The sequence below is a fragment of the Bos taurus genome, chromosome 25, assembly GCF_002263795.3.
Source record: "Bos taurus isolate L1 Dominette 01449 registration number 42190680 breed Hereford chromosome 25, ARS-UCD2.0, whole genome shotgun sequence".
Lineage (NCBI taxonomy): Eukaryota > Metazoa > Chordata > Mammalia > Artiodactyla > Bovidae > Bos > Bos taurus.
This window is the reverse complement of record NC_037352.1, coordinates 25,860,007-25,878,075: the sequence shown is the minus strand read 5'-3', so window position 1 is coordinate 25,878,075 and position 18,069 is coordinate 25,860,007. Positions and strand designations below refer to the sequence as shown.

Genomic DNA, 18,069 nt, shown 5'->3' with positions numbered 1-18,069 from the left:
CTTCTTCCAGTCCAGCGTTTCTCATGATGTACTCTGCATATAAGTTAAATAAGCAGGGTGACAGTATACAGCCTTGACGTACTCCTTTCCCGATTTGGAACCAGTCTTTTGTTCCATGTCCAGTTCTAACTGTTGCTTCCTGACCTGCATATAGGTTTCTCAAGAGGCAGGTCAGGTGGTCTGGTATTCCCATCTCTTTCAGAATTTTCCACAGTTATTGTGATCCACACAGTCAAAGGCTTTGGCATAGTCAATAAAGCAGAAATAGATGTTTTTCTGGAACTCTCTTGCTTTTTCCATGATCCAGCGGATGTTGGCAATTTGATCTCTGGTTCCTCTGCCTTTTCTAAAACCAGCTTGAACATCTGGAAGTTCACGGTTCACATATTGCTGAAGCCTGGCCTGGAGAATTTTGAGCATTACTTTACTAGCGTGTGAGATGAGTGCAGTTGTGCAGTACTTTGAGCATTCTTTGGCATTGCCTTTCTTTGGGATTGGAATGAAAACTGACCTTTTCCAGTCCTGTGGCCACTGCTGAGTTTTCCAAATTTGCTGGCATATTGAGTGAGCACTTTCACAGCATCATCTTTCAGGATTTGGAATAGCTCAACTGGAATTCCATCACCTCCACTAGCTTTGTTCATAGTGATGCTTTCTAAGGCCCACTTGACTTCACATTCCAGGATGTCTGGCTCTAGGTGAGTGATCACACCATCGTGATTATCTTGGTTGTGGAGATCTTTGTTGTACAGTTCTTCTGTGTATTCTTGCCACCTCTTCTTAATATCTTCTGCTTCTGTTAGGTCCATACCATTTCTGTCCTTATATTGAGCCCATCTTTGCATGAAATGTTCCCTTGGTATCTCTAATTTTCTTGAAGAGATCTCTAGTCTTTCCCATTCTGTTGTTTTCCTCTATTTCTTTGCACTGATCGCCAAGGAAGGCTTTCTTATCTCTCCTTGCTATTCTTTGGAACTCTGCATTCAGATGCTTATATCTTTCCTTTTCTCCTTTGCTTTTCACTTCTCTTCATTTCACAGCTATTTGTAAGGCCTCCCCAGACAGCCATTTTGGTTTTTTGCATTTCTTTTCCATGAGGATGGTCTTGATCCCTGTCTCCTGTACAATGTCACGAACCTCCGTCCATAGTTCATCAGGCACTCTATCAGAGCTAGTCCCTTAAATCTATTTCTCACTTCCACTGTATAATCATAAGGGATTTGATTTAGGTCATACCTGAATGGTCTAGTGGTTTTCCCTACTTTCTTCAATTTAAGTCTGAATTTGGCAATAAGGAGTTCGTGGTCTGAGCCACAGTCCTTATCCCCTGCCTATTTCAAGTGAGACCATCTGAGGGCGCAAGGACCTTGGTCCCGCTGGGAGGTGAGGACACACTGGCTCCAGAAGGTGGAGTCTAGGGATGCTTTCTTCAACATCCGCTGGGAAAGTTCAGGGGTTTACCGGTAGTTGGGTTGGGGAACTGGAGAAGTAGGGACGGGGTCGCGCTGTTCACCATTCATTTATTCATCCAACACGTATGAAAGCCCCAACCTGGACACCGTGGGGGAGAGAGTAAGAGCTGTTTGTTGGCACGTCTAGAGGCCATTGGGTCGCAAAGAGTCGGACACGACTGAGCGACTGAACTGAAATGAGAGATGTTTACTACTTCCAGAACCTTTAAAGGCTCCATTATCTCTTTTGATCTCCTTCGATAAGAGGTCTGCCCAGTAGCGCTGCAGATAAGGAAGCCAGAGATTCGGAGCGGGGAGGCACTGCACCAGTTCACCCAGACACCTTTAGGTCGCTGGTCGCGGCGGGAACGCAGCCGGCGGAGGACCCCAGCGAGCGGCCCGAGTCACCTGACACGGGAGAGGCTGCGAGGCCGCAGGGGCGCGCTCGGCTTCCGTAGCCGCGCCGGCGCCCGGGCGTCTACCGCCCCAGCCCCTGCTCCAGGGTCACATGACAGGCTCTTTGGCAACATGGCGGTGGCCGTATTGCAGCACCCTGGCTGAGCGACCGCGAGTGCAAGTGGGCTCCTACCCGGGCCGAGGGGTGGCCTCAACCGGGGAGCAGAGGATCACAAACTCTCTTCAACCCCTTCCTGTCTCCGATCTCACCCGAGTTCCACTGGTCCCCTCCGCGCGGTGTGTCCGCCGGCGCGGGGACGCATGATAGAGCCCGGCTGCCATCCCCCGGCTCTGTGCTTCGGGGCAAGCTCCTCTCGTGTGTCCAGGCACATCTCCCTCGCCTGGGTTCCCTCCTTTCTCCAGCCTCCTCCTCTCGCAGGTGGGATCGTCGGTGGGACCCGCGGCCCACCGGGACCATGTCCGGGTCCGACACCGCGCCCTTCCTCAGCCAGGCGGATGACACGGACGACGGGCCGGCGCCCGGCACCCCAGGGTTGCCGGGGTCCATGGGGAACCCGAAGTCCGAGGATCCCGCGGTCCCGGACCAGGAAGGACTGCAGCGCATCACGGGCTTGTCTTCGGGCCATTCGGCTCTCATAGTGGCCGTGCTGTGTTACATCAATCTCCTCAACTACATGGACCGCTTCACCGTGGCTGGTACTGACTTCTGGGAGAAAGTTAGAAGAGGGGAAGGGAGCGGGGTCCTGAGTGGGGCTGCCTCGGACGGCCCATCCTGAGTCTTCTCCTTCCCAGGAGTCCTTCCGGACATTGAGCAGTTCTTCGACATCGGAGACGGTAGCTCCGGCCTCATCCAGACCGGTAAGTGGAGGCTAGGCACACACAGCGGCTCTTCTTTCTGTCCTGCCCTCCTTGAGGCCACATGCTGGCCTGCCTGGGGCCTCATTTTTGGGAGGTACTGTGGCCAGAGCTAGGGGAGATGGCCTCGACTCTACCCTGAAGCTGTCCTGTTTGAATAGGACACCACATTTAAAGAGATTTCAAGAGGGAGTCAGTTTAGTGTAATGGTATTTAGGCCGACATGGGTTTAAACATCAGCTTTTCACTGAATGTGATGGTAGGTAAGGCCCTCGGTTTCTCTAAGCCTCACATTCCTTGTGGGTGAGATGGAACTCATAATAACCAAACTCACCTCCTAGGGCTGATGTGAGGATTAAATGAGGTAATGCCTGTGAAGTGGATTGTGCAATGTCGGCAAATGGTAGGCACCCAGTAAATAGTAGCAGGAGGGGAAGAGGTGAGTGTTACTTGTTCAGAACTTTGGGATTTGTGGGAGAGGCAAAGCCAAGACCTACTCCTCTTTACCTTCCTTCCCTCCTTCATTCATTTCTGAGCACCTACCTGTGCCAGGCTCTGGAGGGAGTGCTGATGACATCCAAAGAGCATGGCAAGACCTCTTAGTCTCATTGTCTTCTAATCCTTTTATCAGCCAAAGAATCTGGGTTATTATTCTTATTTTATAAAGGAAGTAGGTAGTATTTTTATAAAGAAAAAATATTTTTAAAGCTATACTTTTATAAAGAAACTGAGGCTTGGAGAAAAGTTAAGACTTGCTTAGGGTCATACAACGAGTTTGAGGCAGAAGAAGAGTTTGAAACAAGGTCTTGCAGTGTTTTTTGCTCCACTCCAGGCCACTAAGGAAATGGAGATATTTAAGCCAAAGTTGGATGGAATGAGAATGGGATCACAGGTCCAGTTCTGCCCAGCTCCAAAGAGTTGTTGAGTTAGGGAAGAAACAGGTCTTTCTTGGCAACCTTGTTCATGTTTTCATTCACCTTATGTTTGCTGGGCACCTGTTTTGTGCCAGGCATTGTGTTAAGGGATGGAAACACAGTCATGCCCATTACAGGCAAGGTCTTTTTCTTCTGGAGCTAACATTTTGCTGTGCATGAGCGGGCAACAGTCCCTAAACTAATAATGAGGTAGTATTCTATAGGAATAACTGTTATGTCAAAGAAGACAGAGTAGATGAGATAGAGATTGGATATGTGGTGGTTGGGAAGGTAAAGAAGCTGAGGTCTGTGAAGCTCAGGGGAGAGGAGAGATTGAGAGATGGAGAGGACAGCATCTCCATAGCCTTCAATACCAAAGCCTTAAGTTGGTATTGAACTTGGCAGTTGGGCCATTGGTGCAAAGTGGAAATGTGGATAAGTGTGAGGTTGGAGAGGTAGGGAGGGGTGGATCAGATAAGATTTCGGGCCAGGGTATGGAGGATAGGATAAGTCAGCTGGGCCATCCATTCTACAGTGGAAGATTTGAAAGACATTGCAGACGGGGTTGGACGACTACTCCCCCAGCCCCAATCCATCCACACCCCAGAAGGAAGCTGTGATGGTTTCAGGATTGGGAGTTGTTCTATCCCTCTTCATACTCCCAAGCTGGGGTGGAGGCTGGGGTCGGGGTACTGAGGCTGGGCTGTGACTCTCTGCTTCCCCTCAGTGTTCATCTCCAGTTACATGGTGTTGGCACCTGTGTTTGGCTACCTGGGTGACAGGTACAATCGGAAGTATCTCATGTGCGGGGGCATTGCCTTCTGGTCTCTGGTGACACTGGGGTCGTCCTTCATCCCCAGAGAGGTGAGGTCCCATGCTGGTTCCTGCTCGCACCCCCACCCCCACCCCCTGCCCCAGCCCTCCCATCAGTCTTCGCTGCTGCTCTTTGGAGTCACTGCAGAGTGGGCCTGCGGAGCTTGTGTGCTTCCCTTGGTCCATACCATCTTTTATCCCTTGCCTGCCTGAATCATCTGCCCACCCCATCCTCTCCCCTGTTCTTCCAGAACCTTCTTCTGTCCATCATCCCCTCTCGCCCTTTGACTGGCGATTGACTCCTTCCATTGCGTACCAAACGCTCCTGTTCCTCTGCCATGGGAAAAACCTTACCCGACTGCCCTCTGTTTGTCTTCCTTTTCCTAGCCAGACTTCCCCAAAGGCCCCCTTACCCAGCTCCAGTCTGGGTGAAGGGGCAACCGGTCAAAGGCTCTGCTTTGCCTGTACTTCCTCTCCTCTCACTCTCGCCTTGAGCACGGCTGGCTTACCTGCCCCCACCACTCCATTGCCAAAGTCAACAGGGCCCTCTCAATTGCTAACTGTAGCTCCCAACTTCCTAGGCCTGTTCTCCCTTAATCTCCTGGAAGCCTCTGGCTCTGTTGACCCACTTCTTCCTTCCGGAAACTCTTCTGACTTCTCTGACTCCCCTATTCTGGTTTTTGCCCCGACTCTCTGGCTGTTGCTTCTTTACTCCTTTAAACTCTCCTCTGTCTGTTGTCACTCTCTGCCCTGGGACTCTGTCTCCTCAGCCCTGGACACTACGTACTCTCCTTGGGTGATCGTGCCTTGTCCTTAGCTTCTAGTGTCTTTGGCAGACAAGTAAACCCCCACCTAAGATCATTATTCACTACTGGGGTGTCTTGGATGGGTGGACGAGATAGAAATAAAGATTTATTTTGCACCAATAGGTGCAAAATAATGAATAGACCTTTGGTGGTCCAGTTCTCACAGTAGTTATGTGAACAAGTTGTTGTTATTATCCCCTTTTGCAGATAAGGAAACTGAGGCTCAGAGAGGTTAAGTTGCTTTCTCAAAGTCACAGCTAGTAAGTAGTGGAGCCAGGATTCAAGCTCAGGTCTGTTTGCTTCTGAACCCCAGGCCTCTCCTGCCATCCCCGCCACCTCCCCAGAGCGGGCTGGTGAGATTGGCGGGGAGGCTGGCCGCAGCGCGGGGTGCCACCTCCCCCATATCTCATTCCCCAGCGATTCTGGCTGCTCCTCCTGACCCGGGGCCTGGTAGGGGTTGGGGAGGCCAGTTACTCCACCATCGCGCCCACCCTCATCGCTGACCTCTTCGTGGCAGACCAGCGGAGTCGGATGCTCAGCGTCTTCTACTTTGCCATCCCAGTGGGCAGGTGAGTGGACCTCGAGCCTGATAGGGAGGCAGGAGGGCCTCGCCTGGGACGTGACTGACCAGCTGTCTCCTCCCGCACCCTCTTTCCCCAGTGGTCTGGGTTACATTGCAGGCTCCAAAGTGAAGGATGTGGCCGGAGACTGGCACTGGGCTCTGCGGGTGAGTTGGGTCACAGCCTGGGGGAAGGTCAGCAATATGCTCACTGACCCTTTTTTACCTTCAGGCACCCCCCTTTTAAGGCATTACTCACTCTGCTAAGCCTGCGGGAAGCCTAGCTGCCCTCACTATGAAGCCACACACTAGATAAAACTCTTGGTTACAGGTGATAGAAGCCATTGTAAACTGTAAGCCCCCTAATGGGACTGTATTGGAAAGTCCCAGGGTGAGCTTCAGGTAAAGCTGGATCAGGACACCCACACTGTCCCAGGAATTTGCTCATCTTTTTTCTCAGCTCTACTTTCTTCAGTGTTATCTTCATTCTCAAGCAAATAAAAGCTCCACATGTTTATCTTCCCACTTACAAACTTTAGCAGCCTGGATCCTTGAGTAGTAGTCCTGGATGGTGTCTGATTAGATGAATGCAGGTCACATGCCTTCCACTGAATCAACCAAGGCCTGGGAGGTTAATGTGACTCTTGTTGGCTAAGTCTGGGTTTCAAGCCCCACCCTGTTTGAACCAAATGAGTTGAGAGAGATGTAGGGAGTGGTTTCCCAAAAGAAAGTTAGGGAAAGTCCGTGGTTGCCAAGGAGGGAGTAGTTAGGCTTGCAGAAACGGGATCCATTGACCGTGACAGTCATCCCTCCCCTCAGTCACAGGTTTAACTTCCTTGAGCAAGCACTCACTGGTTGTTTGAGGTCTTGCCTTTACACACCCTTATGGTCTCTCATTCCCCAGGGCTGAGTACCTCCCAGTCTGTTCCCTTCCTGAAGCCCACTCTTTCCCCAGGTGACGCCAGGTCTAGGAGTGCTGGCTGTTGTGCTGCTGTTCCTGGTAGTACAGGAGCCACCAAGGGGAGCTGTGGAGCGCCACTCAGACTCACCACCCCTGAACCCCACGTCGTGGTGGGCAGATCTGAGGGCTCTGGCAAGAAAGTGAGTTTCAGTTCAGTCGCTCAGTCATGTCCGACTCTTTGTGACCCCATGGACTACAGCACGCCAGGCTTCTCTGTCCATCACCAACTCCAGGAGCTTGCTGAAACTCATGTCCATCAAGTCGGTGATGCCATCCAACCATCTCATCCTCTGTCGTCCCCTTCTCCTCCTGCCTTCAGTCTTTCCCAGCATCAGGGTCTTTTCTAGTGAGTCAGTTCTTCAAATCCGGTGGCCAAAGTATTGGAGTTTCAACTTCAGCATCAGCCCTTCCAATGAATATTCAGGACTGATTTCCTTTACTGGAAACTGACTGGTTTGATCTGAGTTTAGTTCCATCCTAACCTAACATCTGAGGCCCCCAGGGATGCCCTGGGGTCTGTTTTGAGATTTACTTGGGTGTGGTCTTTGTGTGTTCTATCAGCTGACCCTACCCCAAGGCAAGGAATGCTATCACCTTGGCCCCTTTGTGGCAGCTGCTTGAATTACAGGCCCAGATCCTGGGAGCTGGGACAACCATTACACCCAGTGCCCAGATAATTCAAATAAGCCAGAGAGGAAGAACAGAGGTCTCTGACCCTGATACCTCAGTGGAGTCTAACTTCCTCCCTCCTGATTGTCTACAGTCCCAGTTTCATCCTGTCTTCCCTTGGTTTCACTGCTGTGGCCTTTGTCACGGGCTCCCTGGCTCTTTGGGCCCCTGCTTTCTTGCTGCGTTCCCGTGTGGTCTTGGGGGAGACCCCACCCTGCCTTCCTGGAGACTCCTGCTCTTCCTCTGACAGGTACCTGGATGGGGACTGGGCTGGGGGGCCCTGCAGGTGGCAGGGGATGAAGTGGAGAGGGTCTGTGATTCAGACTCAGGCAAGGAGCGTCTGAATCCTGACTCCACAGCTACTTCCTCTCGCAGAGTCTCGGTTTCCTGGTCTGGGAGTAGGTGTCTTCCTCTTGGAGCTTTGTGTGCCATGGGGTTCTGTGCCTAGATAGACCTGGGTTGTGAGCGTGGCTGCGATGGACCATCTCTGGGCCTTGGGGGTGAGGCTAGGGGGCTTGCCAGGCAGAAGGACTAGCCCCCCTTTTCATCCCCCTCCCCTAGCCTCATCTTCGGACTCATCACCTGCCTCACCGGGGTCCTGGGTGTGGGCCTCGGTGTGGAGATCAGCCGCCGCCTCCGCCGCACCAACCCCCGGGCTGACCCACTGGTTTGTGCTGCTGGCCTCCTGGGCTCTGCGCCCTTCCTCTTCCTGGCCCTCGCCTGCGCCCGTGGCAGCATCGTGGCCACCTATGTGAGTAGCCAGCGGGTATCTAGGGGGGTGGTCTGGGTCCAGGGTGGAGGGATGGTGCACCGAGGGGCAGGATTGGGGTCAGAGCCGACTCTGGAGCAGGAATGCCTGGGTTTGCATCTCAGCTCTGGCCATTCTTAGCTGTGTGACATTGGGCAAGTGACTTAACCTCTCTGAGCTCAGTGTCAACTGCTGTAAAATGGGATTGCTATTAGCACCTGTCTCCTGCGGGTGTTGTGAGGGTTAACAGAGTTAACAGGTTAAAGGAGTTAACAGAGGGCCCTGGTACCTGGTGAGCCCTCCACATATCTGCTCATGTTGTGGTGAGACCCACCCCATGCCCCCTCCTTCACCACCTACCTCCCATCCTCCAGATTTTCATTTTTATTGGAGAGACACTATTGTCCATGAACTGGGCCATCGTGGCTGATATTCTGCTGGTAAGTAGGTGGCTGGCCCAAGGTTACCCCAGTGGCGGATGGGAGCGGGCGGTGGGTAGGAAACCTCATGTGTGCTAAGTCGCTTCAGTTGTGTCCGATTCTTTGCAACCCTATGGACACTGTACCCCTCCAGGCTCCTCTGTCCATGGGATTCTCCAGGCAAGAATACTGGAGTGGGTTGCATGCCCTCCTCCAGGGGATCTTCCTGACTCAGGGCTTGAACTCATGTCTCTTATGTCTCCTGCATTGGCAGGTGCATTCTTTACCACTAGGGCCACCTGGGAAGCCCCATAGGGAACCTCACTTGTCTTGAATTGTGATGGTCACCCCTTTTTCAGAACGTAGTCCTGAGACTGACTTCCAGCCCCAAGTGGGCCTGTAGTTTGGGCCTGCCCTGCCCTTCATCCCAGCCACACCTCTGAGCTGGGGTTCCCCTGATGTCAGCCTGGGGTGTGCCTCGGTCCTGTCCTTACCCTCTGCCTCCTGCTCCTCTCTCCCACCAGTACGTGGTGATCCCCACACGACGCTCCACTGCCGAAGCCTTCCAGATTGTACTGTCCCACCTGCTGGGTGATGCTGGGAGCCCGTACCTCATTGGTTCGGTGAGCAGGACCTCTTGGCCAGGCCTGGGGTAGGCTTCAGGGGCACCCTACGTTCCTGGCACCAGCCAGTCGCCAGCGGCCTGAGCACAGGCCAAATAAGAGGGTCCAGTCCAAGTGAGGCATCCGAGTCCCAGTGCCAGGCACCCCTCACCTCGAAGCCTCAGCTCTGCCGGCAGGATTTTGTCTTGGTAGATTTCCGCCGGTGAGGTCCTGGCTTAAGTCTTCTTTGTTCTTCTGGAGTTTGGGGGCTTCCTTTCCATGCCTCTTTCCTCTGACTTTTCTTTTCCTTCTTTTTTTAAAATTTTTTTGATGAAAAATTCTGCAAAGTCTTTGTTGAATTTGTTACAGTATTGCTTCTTTTTTATGTTTTGGTTTGTTGGCTGTGAGGCATGCGGGATCTTAGCTCCCGGACAAGGGGTCGAACCCGCACCCCCTGCGCTGGAAGGCCAAGTCTTAGCTACTGGACCGCCAGGGAAGTCCCTCTCTTGACCTTTCTTTCCCTGTCTCCCTGCAGATCTCTGACCGCCTGCGCCGGGACTGGCCCCCCTCCTTCTTGTCCGAGTTCCGGGCCCTGCAGTTCTCTCTCATGCTCTGCGCCTTTGTGGGGGCGCTCGGGGGCGCGGCCTTCCTGGGCACCGCCATCTTCATCGAGAGCGACCGCCGGCAGGCTCAGCTGCACGTGCAGGGTCGGTCGGGCCTCCCCTCTGTCCGTCCACAGCTCCCTGTCTAGCTTCATGATGCTGCCTGCTGGTCCGTCTGTCTGCCCGCCCAGCCCCGTGTACCTGGCCTCTCTTAGTCCTCAGCCCTCCCCTTCCTTGGCTTCGGGGCTGCCTGACCCATGAGCTTATACCCTGCTGTGTGCCCAGCTCTGCTGCCCTGTCCATTTGCCACTGCTTGTTTGTCCCCTCCCTGGGCCTGTGTTTGTCTTTCCATCCAGCCCTGGCTCTGATTCTCTTCCCCGGCAGGTCTGTTGCCTGAAACTGGGCCCACCGATGACCGGATCGTGGTGCCCCAGCGAGGACGCTCCACCCGGGTCCCTGTGTCCAGCGTGCTTATCTGAGGGATCACCGCTTGCTATCTGCAGACCTATCACAGCTGGCCCTGGGCCCACCCTGGGAGGTGCCCGGGGCCCAACTCCTCGGCTAGCCCATTTTCTGGGAGGGGCCTTGGGCCATGTTCCAGCTCCCACACACTACATGGGTGGCCAAGTGGGGACACTGGGGGCTCGGGACGGGGGAGCCCCTGCCCCTGGAGCAGCCCTGGGGCTCGGTGCTATTTGTAACTGAATAAAATTTGTAGCCAGAACCCCAAGTGCCTGCTGGAGTCTCTCTGGGTTAGGGACCTCTGACCTCTGGATGGTGGGAGATGCCCCCTCTCTAGGCCCAGGGTCCCAGGGGCTGTTGGGTGACCCCCGTGGGCCCTGGGGCAAAGCCCTGTCCTTCTGGGCCGGTGAGCATTGGGGTGGAGTGAGCTGGCTTTGTGTGACCGTGAGTCATGCCCGTGTCTCCCCTAGAGCCCGCCCTCCTTAGCAGGCCGGCCTGGGCGAGGTGGGGGTGGGCACACTGGGGGCCCCTCAGAATTCCCGGTGTTGGAGCCTCTCCTTGCTGCCTCTGTGAGCCATGGCTGTGGAGGCCACAGCCGCTGGCCAGCCTGTAAACATCTTTCCCTCCTCCCCCCAGTATGAGTTGCCCCTTGCCAGGGAGACCAGCTGACCCTTCTGGAGGGCCCAGGGTGGCTCCTGAGGTGGCCTCCTCCCCCTCCTCACTGGCTGAGTGGGGGTGGGAAGGGGGCGGGTGCAGCCGGCTGAGCCCCGATGATTTCCTGCCCTCACCCGGCGCTCACCACAGCTTCCTGCCACAGGCAGGCAGGCGCTGAGGAGAGGCGGGCGTGGAGCGAGGGGCAGGTAGGGCTGGGGCACAGGGTCTGTGTAGGGGTGGCTGGTGCCCCAGACTCCAGCCCAGGCCCTGGCCTGACCACCCTGGGGTCCAGGGTCTTCCAGAGCCAGCGCTGACGCCCGCTCAGCCCAGCGAGGGGAGGGGATCCAGAGGAACCCCCGCCTCCACTAGGCTCCCAGCTGGCCGCCGGTACCCTTCCCGGCCTGGCCCTTGCCCTGCTGCTTCTCTGTGTGGAGGGGTGTGCAGCAAGCAGCTGGGCCTGGTCCAAGCAGATGGAGGCGGTCAGCCCGGCTGTCTACGTGCTGGGGCCCCTGCTGCTGCCTCTCTTGGCTGTGTTGCTGATGGCTCTGTGTGTACGTTGCCGGGAGCTGCCAGGTGAGTGGGTGCCGGTGGGTTGACCAGATGCCCAGACAATGCCAGGGATCCTCACTCCATTCTCTGATCCCTTCTTTCCCTTTAACTGTCTGTAACTCTTTCTTGCACGCGGAGACGCTGAGAGCCCCATACTCCATCACCCTCTGCCCTCGTCACCCTCTTTTCCTGCCTCACGGGCCTTCTCTTCCCCAGGCTCATATGACACTGCCGTCTCCGATAGGTGAGTCCGCCCTGTCGACCCCGTTCGACTCCCTCAACGCCCAGTGTGGGGCTGGGCCCCTGGGGGACTGGGGTGGGGTCCAGGGCCTCTCCCAGCTGCTGACCTGCTGTGTCTCTCCTGCCAGTTTGACCCCAAGTAGCATCATGATCAAACTGCCTCGTGAGTACATGAGTGTCCCCTCCCTTGAGTTCGGGGAGAGGGTCCCCTGGCCTGGGAGAGCGTGTGCCTATGTTCTATTTCCCCCCTGTGGCCGCCCACATGGCCTGAGCTGGGGGTGGGGAGGGAGATGGTGTCCCTCTGCCCAGGCCTCTCCAGGGCCCCAGAGGTGGCAGGGGTCAGTCTGCCCTTTGAGGCCTTGTCCAGGGTAGGGGCGTGAGGTGTGGAGTCATTCCTTCAGCTTGGTACTGTGTCCTCAGCCACACTCGTCCCACGGCCATCCACCACTCCCTATCCGCTCCCGAGCCAGCCAGACCTGCTCCCCATCCCGTAAGTACCGCTCCCCCTGCCAAATCCCCCCCTTTACCCCCTCACCTCCTCGGATTGGGGGCCTCTTGCCCTGTTGCAAGCCCTCTCCCCTTAGAGCCCCATCCCAGCATGACCTCTGACCTTTGACATCCAGAAGGTCCCCGCAGCCCCTCGGAGGCTCCCACTGTATGGCATCGTCCCGGCAGGACTCAGATAGTGGTAAGTGTGGAGCGAGACCCACAGGGCTGGGGCCTCTGGGCAAAGGCCCCCTCTGAGCTGACTCAGTCTCCTTCTCGCGCTCTCTCTGCAGCCAACAGCGTGGCCAGCTACGAGAACGAGGGTGTGACTGGAACCCCTGTGGCCCCAGCTGGGAGGCGGCTGAGACCCATCCTGGGCTCCGCTGACCCTGTGTGGTCACCCCCAGAGGCAGCCTGTGAGGATGCAGATGAAGATGACTATGAAGAAGACTATAACAACGAGGGCTACTTGTGAGTGGCCAGGCGGGAGGTGGGGGCCGAGGCCAGGGCTGCTCGCTCACCTGACCCTTGACTCCCGCAGGGTGGTGCTTCCTGACAGGGACCCGGCCACCAGCACTGGCAACGCCGTCTCACCGGCTCCTGCGTCCAGCAAACCCGGCCTCCGAGACAGCGCCTTCTCCAGTGAGTCGGCCGTCTGACCACTCCCTGCCCCTCCGTGCTGCGGCGCCTCGGGTCTTCCCTCTCTTCCTGGATCCTTGCGGCCCTCCATCTTCTCGCTTCTCTCTTTCTAGCCCTCCTGTCCTTCAGCTAGGGGACTTCCGGCTCCAGTCTTCTTTTCTTTTCTCTCCTCTTCCCTCTTTGTCGTTTGCCTTTATTGTCTGCAAGATTTCCTTGACTCTATTCTTCTTTTGACTCCGAGCTTTTGTCTTTCTTGTCCAAAAGCTCTTCCCTCATTTCTGAATATTCCTTTCTCAGAGCCTCCTCTCTTGTTTCATGAAGGCGATATCATCTTGCAAATCTTGAAGGATAGTGATGATCAGCTGTCTTTTTTGGGTTTCTTTGGAAAGTTTTCTTCTGCTTCCAGTGCTGTTTCAGTTTCCTTTGGGCTACTTTTCGCTCTTCGTTTTGGTTTCATCCTGCCTCTTGGAGGCTTTTATCAGTGTCTTGTGATCTTCAGTGTCCGTTACTCTCTTCCTTCTATGCTTGCTCTGTGCCATCGTGTCCACACCCTGACTTTATTTGCCATCCAGATCCTCTCTAGCTCATGGCCTCTCTCTTGGGCCCCAAACCATCTGTCCAGGTGCTTATTTTCATTCATTCATTCACTCACTCATGTTCATCCATCCACTCACACAATTCATCCAGCATACTTACTGGTTGCCCCTGAAATAATCACTGCTAATGAGATAAAGTTGTGATTAACGCAGCTCACATTACTGAGGGCCTAGTACATGTGCTGCTAAGAGTTTTATGTGTATTTGGTGTTATCTAGTCACTGAGTCATGTCCGACTCTTTTGCAACCCTGTGGACTTAGCCCAGAAGGCTCCTCTGTCCACGGGATTTCCCAGGCAAGAATCCTAGAGCGTGTTGCCATTTCCTTCTCCAGGGGATCTTCCCGACCAACTTATTAATATTAAACCTCATAATTCCCAGGGGCTTTTGAGCTTCTCCCTTCCCCTCCTGCCTCTCATTTGTCCCATCTGTACAATGATTTGTGTATTTAACAGAAGATTGGCAGCACTTACTATATGACAGACCTTATTTTATTCAATTCACATTTTCACAACACCCCTCTGCGGTGGGTACCGTTCCTCACCCTATTTTACGAAACCGAGGGCTGGAGAGGTTAGGTAGATCATCTGAGGTTAGTTAATGCTGAGGCTGGACTTGAACCTGGGCATTCTGGCTCTGAAACCTGCTTGTCCACAGCCTCATGGAGAAAATAAGTCAACCCCTGAAAGAATAAGATGGCGTCAATGGCGCGAGGCACCAGGAAGGGACGAGGACAGGAGAGGGGGTCAGGGCACGCCTGGCTGAGGAGGAGGAGCCAATGGGGCTGATGACGCCCCTGACACCACCCAGCCTTGCGTGCTGTCTCCTTCTCCACACGTGTCGCCCAGCCCCACCGCCCCGAGCTGCTCCCTGTGTCCCTGCTCGCCAGCCTGGGGGATGTGCTGGGGTCTGTTGCCTCTCCTCCCACAATTCTGTTTTCTCTGATCAGTTCTGGTTAAGTTGCCCAGGTTCTCTCCATGGCCATGGGCGTCACAGGGCCAGCCTCTCTGTACCACTCCGGGCTGATGGTGGGCGTGATCTCTGGGTGGTGGTGGGGGTTCCTGTATGCAGGCGTCTCGGGCTGGTTATGTGGGAAGTCTTGGGTGTCTGCATTTGGGGGGTCTGGGTAACAGTCCCCGGGGCACCCATGCTTTTCCTCTAGTGGAGTCAGGGGAAGATTACGTGAATGTTCCTGAGAGTGAGGAGAGTGCCGACGCATCTCTGAGTGAGTGTGGGGGGCCCTCCTGATGCCCTCCTGGGGTCTGCCATCCCTCCCTCCCTCCCTCTTGCCCCTACCCCATCCTTACTCTCATGCCATCCTGGGGTGGGTGTCTCCAGTCCCCTGCCCCCCGTGGCTCCCTCGCCCTCTGCCTGGGTGTCCTCTTGCTCTCTCATCCTCCGTGTGACCTGTCCCCCTTTGGGTGTGGCTGTCCCACCTTCTGATCTGTCCCCACAGATGGGAGTCGGGAATATGTGAATGTGTCCCAGGAGCTGCAGCCCGGGGCGAAAACCAAGCCTGGTGTGTGTCTGTGTGTGTGTGGAGGGGGTGGGGGAGGTGGGGCAGACCCTGAGGGAGCCGCCTTGGAGATAGGGGTGGGTTCGCTTTATGAGCTGAAGAGCAGCCTCCCCTTCCCTCACAGACACCCAGAATTCCCAGGAGGTGGAGGACGAGGAAGCTCCAGATTACGAGAATCTATAGCTGAACTGAGGGCCTGGTGAGAGGCCCTGCCCGCCCCAGCCCTGCCCTGGGCCTGCAGGCCCTTGACCCTTCCCACCCTCTCAGCCCTCTCTGTCTGACTCTGGGACCCCCTCTGACCCCCACCGACAACTCTCCCCGACTCACAGCCCCTCCCCATCTCCCTGTCCTCTTGTGTTTCAGTGTGCGGCCGTGCCTGATCTGGAACCAGCCTCGCCTGGGAGTGCTGAGCTGAGCGGCTGGCGGTGGCTCTACGGGGCCCCACTTGGCAACCTGCCCCGGCTGCGGCCTGACAAAAGCCTGAGAATTTTCCCCCTAACTTATTGTCACTTTGGGGTCCAGTCTCTGTGGGCCCCGAACTCTGCACCTTCTGACACAGCCTGAGAGTGAACCACCCCGGCCCCAGCCCTACTCTGTCAGAGAATAAAGGCTGGTGCGGTCTGCAGTACTCTTGGCTTTGGCTGGCCAGTGGGTCGGAGTCAGGGTGAGGGTGGGCTGTGTCTGAAGGCTTGTGTGGTTGTGTGAATGCATGTGTGTTTCTGGATCTCCATTCTCACAGGCCCTTCGTGCTCCCAAGGGTCCTGACCAGGTACGTGTGAGTGACTGCACTGAAGCCTGGGATTCGTTGCTTTCTGAGTGAGGCTGTTTCTGACCCCGACTGGCACTCCTGGGGCTCAGACACATCTGCCCACGAGATAGTCCTTGGAAGTGGCAGGCGACGACTGTGATGATGGGAGAAGGGGGTATGGGAAAGCACTGGGTGGGCAAGACCTTCCCCACTGGCTCCCAGTTTCTCCATCTTTAAAACAAAGGAGTTGACTCACTGACCTCAGAGGACCTTCTTAATTCTTAATTTTTGTGGTTCTTAATAAAACAGAACTTTAAAAAATTGTCTAAGCGACTGAAAATGTTAACGGGCAGCGCAGTCTTCTTCAGGCTTGGATATACAAATGACTTGGGGGGGTTTTGCTAAAATGCAGATTCAAATTCAGTCAATCTGGGATGGAGCCTGGATGGACTCTGCATTCCTAAGGAGCTCCCAAGTGGTGATTCTACGATTGCTGTTCTGAGACCCTGTTCCAAGTCGCAGGGTCTGGTGGATACCCTGGTTGTTGTGACTGGCTTCCCTGTGCAAGCGCGTGACAACCTGGTCAGAATGAGGCCCAGCGCTGGATGTGGGTGAGAAGCATCAGGAAGGAGAAGCTTTCTTGTTCACGGCAGTCGTGGAGCAGGGAGAACGTGGCCCTGGAGCCCCGCCACCTGGAGAGTCTCCCGAGAACGAAGCCAGCATGGAGGGGAGAGACGGCCTGGAGATGGGCAGGGCTGGCTTCCTGGGGGTGTCAGAATGCTTGGACCCAGTCCAAGCTGAAGATAGACATCCCCTCCGACTGCCAGTTACTTGAGCCAATAAATGACCAGTTTCCTTCAACCAGCTTAATGGGGGGGGTTTCTGTCTTACACAACCAGAGTAGGCCTGAGTGAGATGCAGAGTCGTTGGCATCCTTTGCAAAGCTGTGGGCTCCAAAGGTGATAGCTAGTCACAGCTCATCTGTGGAGCGCCTGTCGCATCTCCCGGCTTATTTTATCATCATCATGCCCCTGTTGTCAGTGAAGGTGCCTATCTCGTATCCCCATTTTGCAGGTGAGAAAATGCAGGCTCAGAGAGGAAAAGCAGTTTGCCCAGAGGCAAACAGCCAGAATGGCAAATCTACGGTGAGATGTTTGCCTGTTGGTCTTCAGAATCATTGCTGGCAACACCTTTGCTCTGGGTGTTATACTAGCTGCTGGCTGCCCCAGGCGGGGAGGTTGTGAGAGGCCCGTTGTAAAAGTGGGGGAAGGAGGTCTGGGGAGGGGCTTGACAAGCTAGATGTCAACAGGTGGCATTAAGTCATTTGGTTTGGAGGTAGTTACAAGGCAGAGGGGGACTTCCCTGGCAGGCCACTGGTTAAGACTGTGGACTTTCTCTGCAGGGGGCATGGGTTCAATCCCTTAGTCTAGGGACTAAGATAACCACAAGCTGTTTGGGAACTAACATCCCACATGCCTTGCGGCATAGCCAAATAAATAAATAAATGAAACAACCCAAACCTGAAATAATTCCAAATGCCGTTAAAGGGCAGAGGCACCTTCCTGCCTGGGCTGAGGCACAGAAAGAGTTTACCAAAAGGTTATGTTGGTGCGGTCACCCTGAGGGTCATCTAGCAGCATCTGTCAAGAAGACGGTGTGTCCCCTTGCCTAGCAAATCCCTGGGTATAAACCTGGACAAACCAGCACGTGGGCTAAGGGAGTGGGCCCCAGGGGCTCAGGGCAGATTGTAATGGCCCACAGTGGACACGGCGGAGGCCGTCACTGGGGGAGTGGGCAGCGGAGGTGCAGTCTAGTGACACGGTGGAAACCCACCAGCAGAGAAAACTGGATTGGAGCAACATCTGTCAACTCCGATGAATATCACCAACAGGATGTGGAGTGGGCAAAGGAAAACAAATGGTTTTATTTATATAAACTTAAAAATGATACATGAAAGATCTGTATATGTTGTCCAGGGATACACATATATGCAAAGATACCAAGACAGGCAAACGAGGGAATTCTCGGGTGGTCCAGTGGTTAAGGTTCCATACGTTCACAGCTGTGGGCCTGGGTTCAATCCCTGGTCAGGGAACTAAGTATCCCACAAGCTATTCAGCTCAGTCAAAAAATAAAAGATAAAGGAATGAGGAATACTAAACTCATGAGAGTGGTTGTTACCACAGGCCAGAGTGGGAGGGTTCCTGGGAAGGGGTTCAAGAGGGCCTTCATGGTATGTATAATGTCTTGTTTTTAAGCAAGGTCTGATACATAGGTGTACAGCCACTCTCCTGAGTTTGGGGACTTCCCTGATGGTCCAGACTTGCCTGATGATTAAAACTCCACGTTCCCAATGCAGAGAGC

At 54.8% G+C, this 18,069-nt stretch overlaps 2 protein-coding genes across 5 annotated transcripts; both read left to right on the top strand.

Annotated features, from left to right (window-relative positions):
• Positions 1 to 1,964: 1,964 nt before the first annotated feature.
• SPNS1 (SPNS lysolipid transporter 1, lysophospholipid) lies at positions 1,965 to 10,537 on the top strand. Its single transcript, NM_001076808.2, has 12 exons — positions 1,965 to 2,564; positions 2,661 to 2,726; positions 4,365 to 4,501; positions 5,674 to 5,825; positions 5,917 to 5,983; positions 6,771 to 6,916; positions 7,540 to 7,695; positions 8,007 to 8,196; positions 8,568 to 8,633; positions 9,137 to 9,235; positions 9,750 to 9,921; positions 10,201 to 10,537. The coding sequence occupies exons 1-12, from the start codon at positions 2,324 to 2,326 to the stop codon at positions 10,293 to 10,295; spliced, it is 1,587 nt and encodes a 528-aa protein (NP_001070276.1). The 5' UTR covers positions 1,965 to 2,323; the 3' UTR covers positions 10,296 to 10,537.
• A 551-nt stretch (positions 10,538 to 11,088) lies between these two features.
• LAT (linker for activation of T cells) lies at positions 11,089 to 16,027 on the top strand. Of its 4 annotated transcripts, none has more exons than XM_010819416.4 (11): positions 11,089 to 11,505; positions 11,698 to 11,725; positions 11,850 to 11,884; positions 12,142 to 12,211; positions 12,348 to 12,409; positions 12,501 to 12,678; positions 12,749 to 12,849; positions 14,604 to 14,666; positions 14,898 to 14,960; positions 15,082 to 15,156; positions 15,321 to 15,585. In XM_010819416.4, exons 1-10 carry the CDS (start codon positions 11,403 to 11,405, stop codon positions 15,138 to 15,140), a joined length of 762 nt encoding a protein of 253 aa, XP_010817718.1. In that variant the 5' UTR covers positions 11,089 to 11,402; the 3' UTR covers positions 15,141 to 15,156; positions 15,321 to 15,585.
• Positions 16,028 to 18,069: the final 2,042 nt, after the last annotated feature.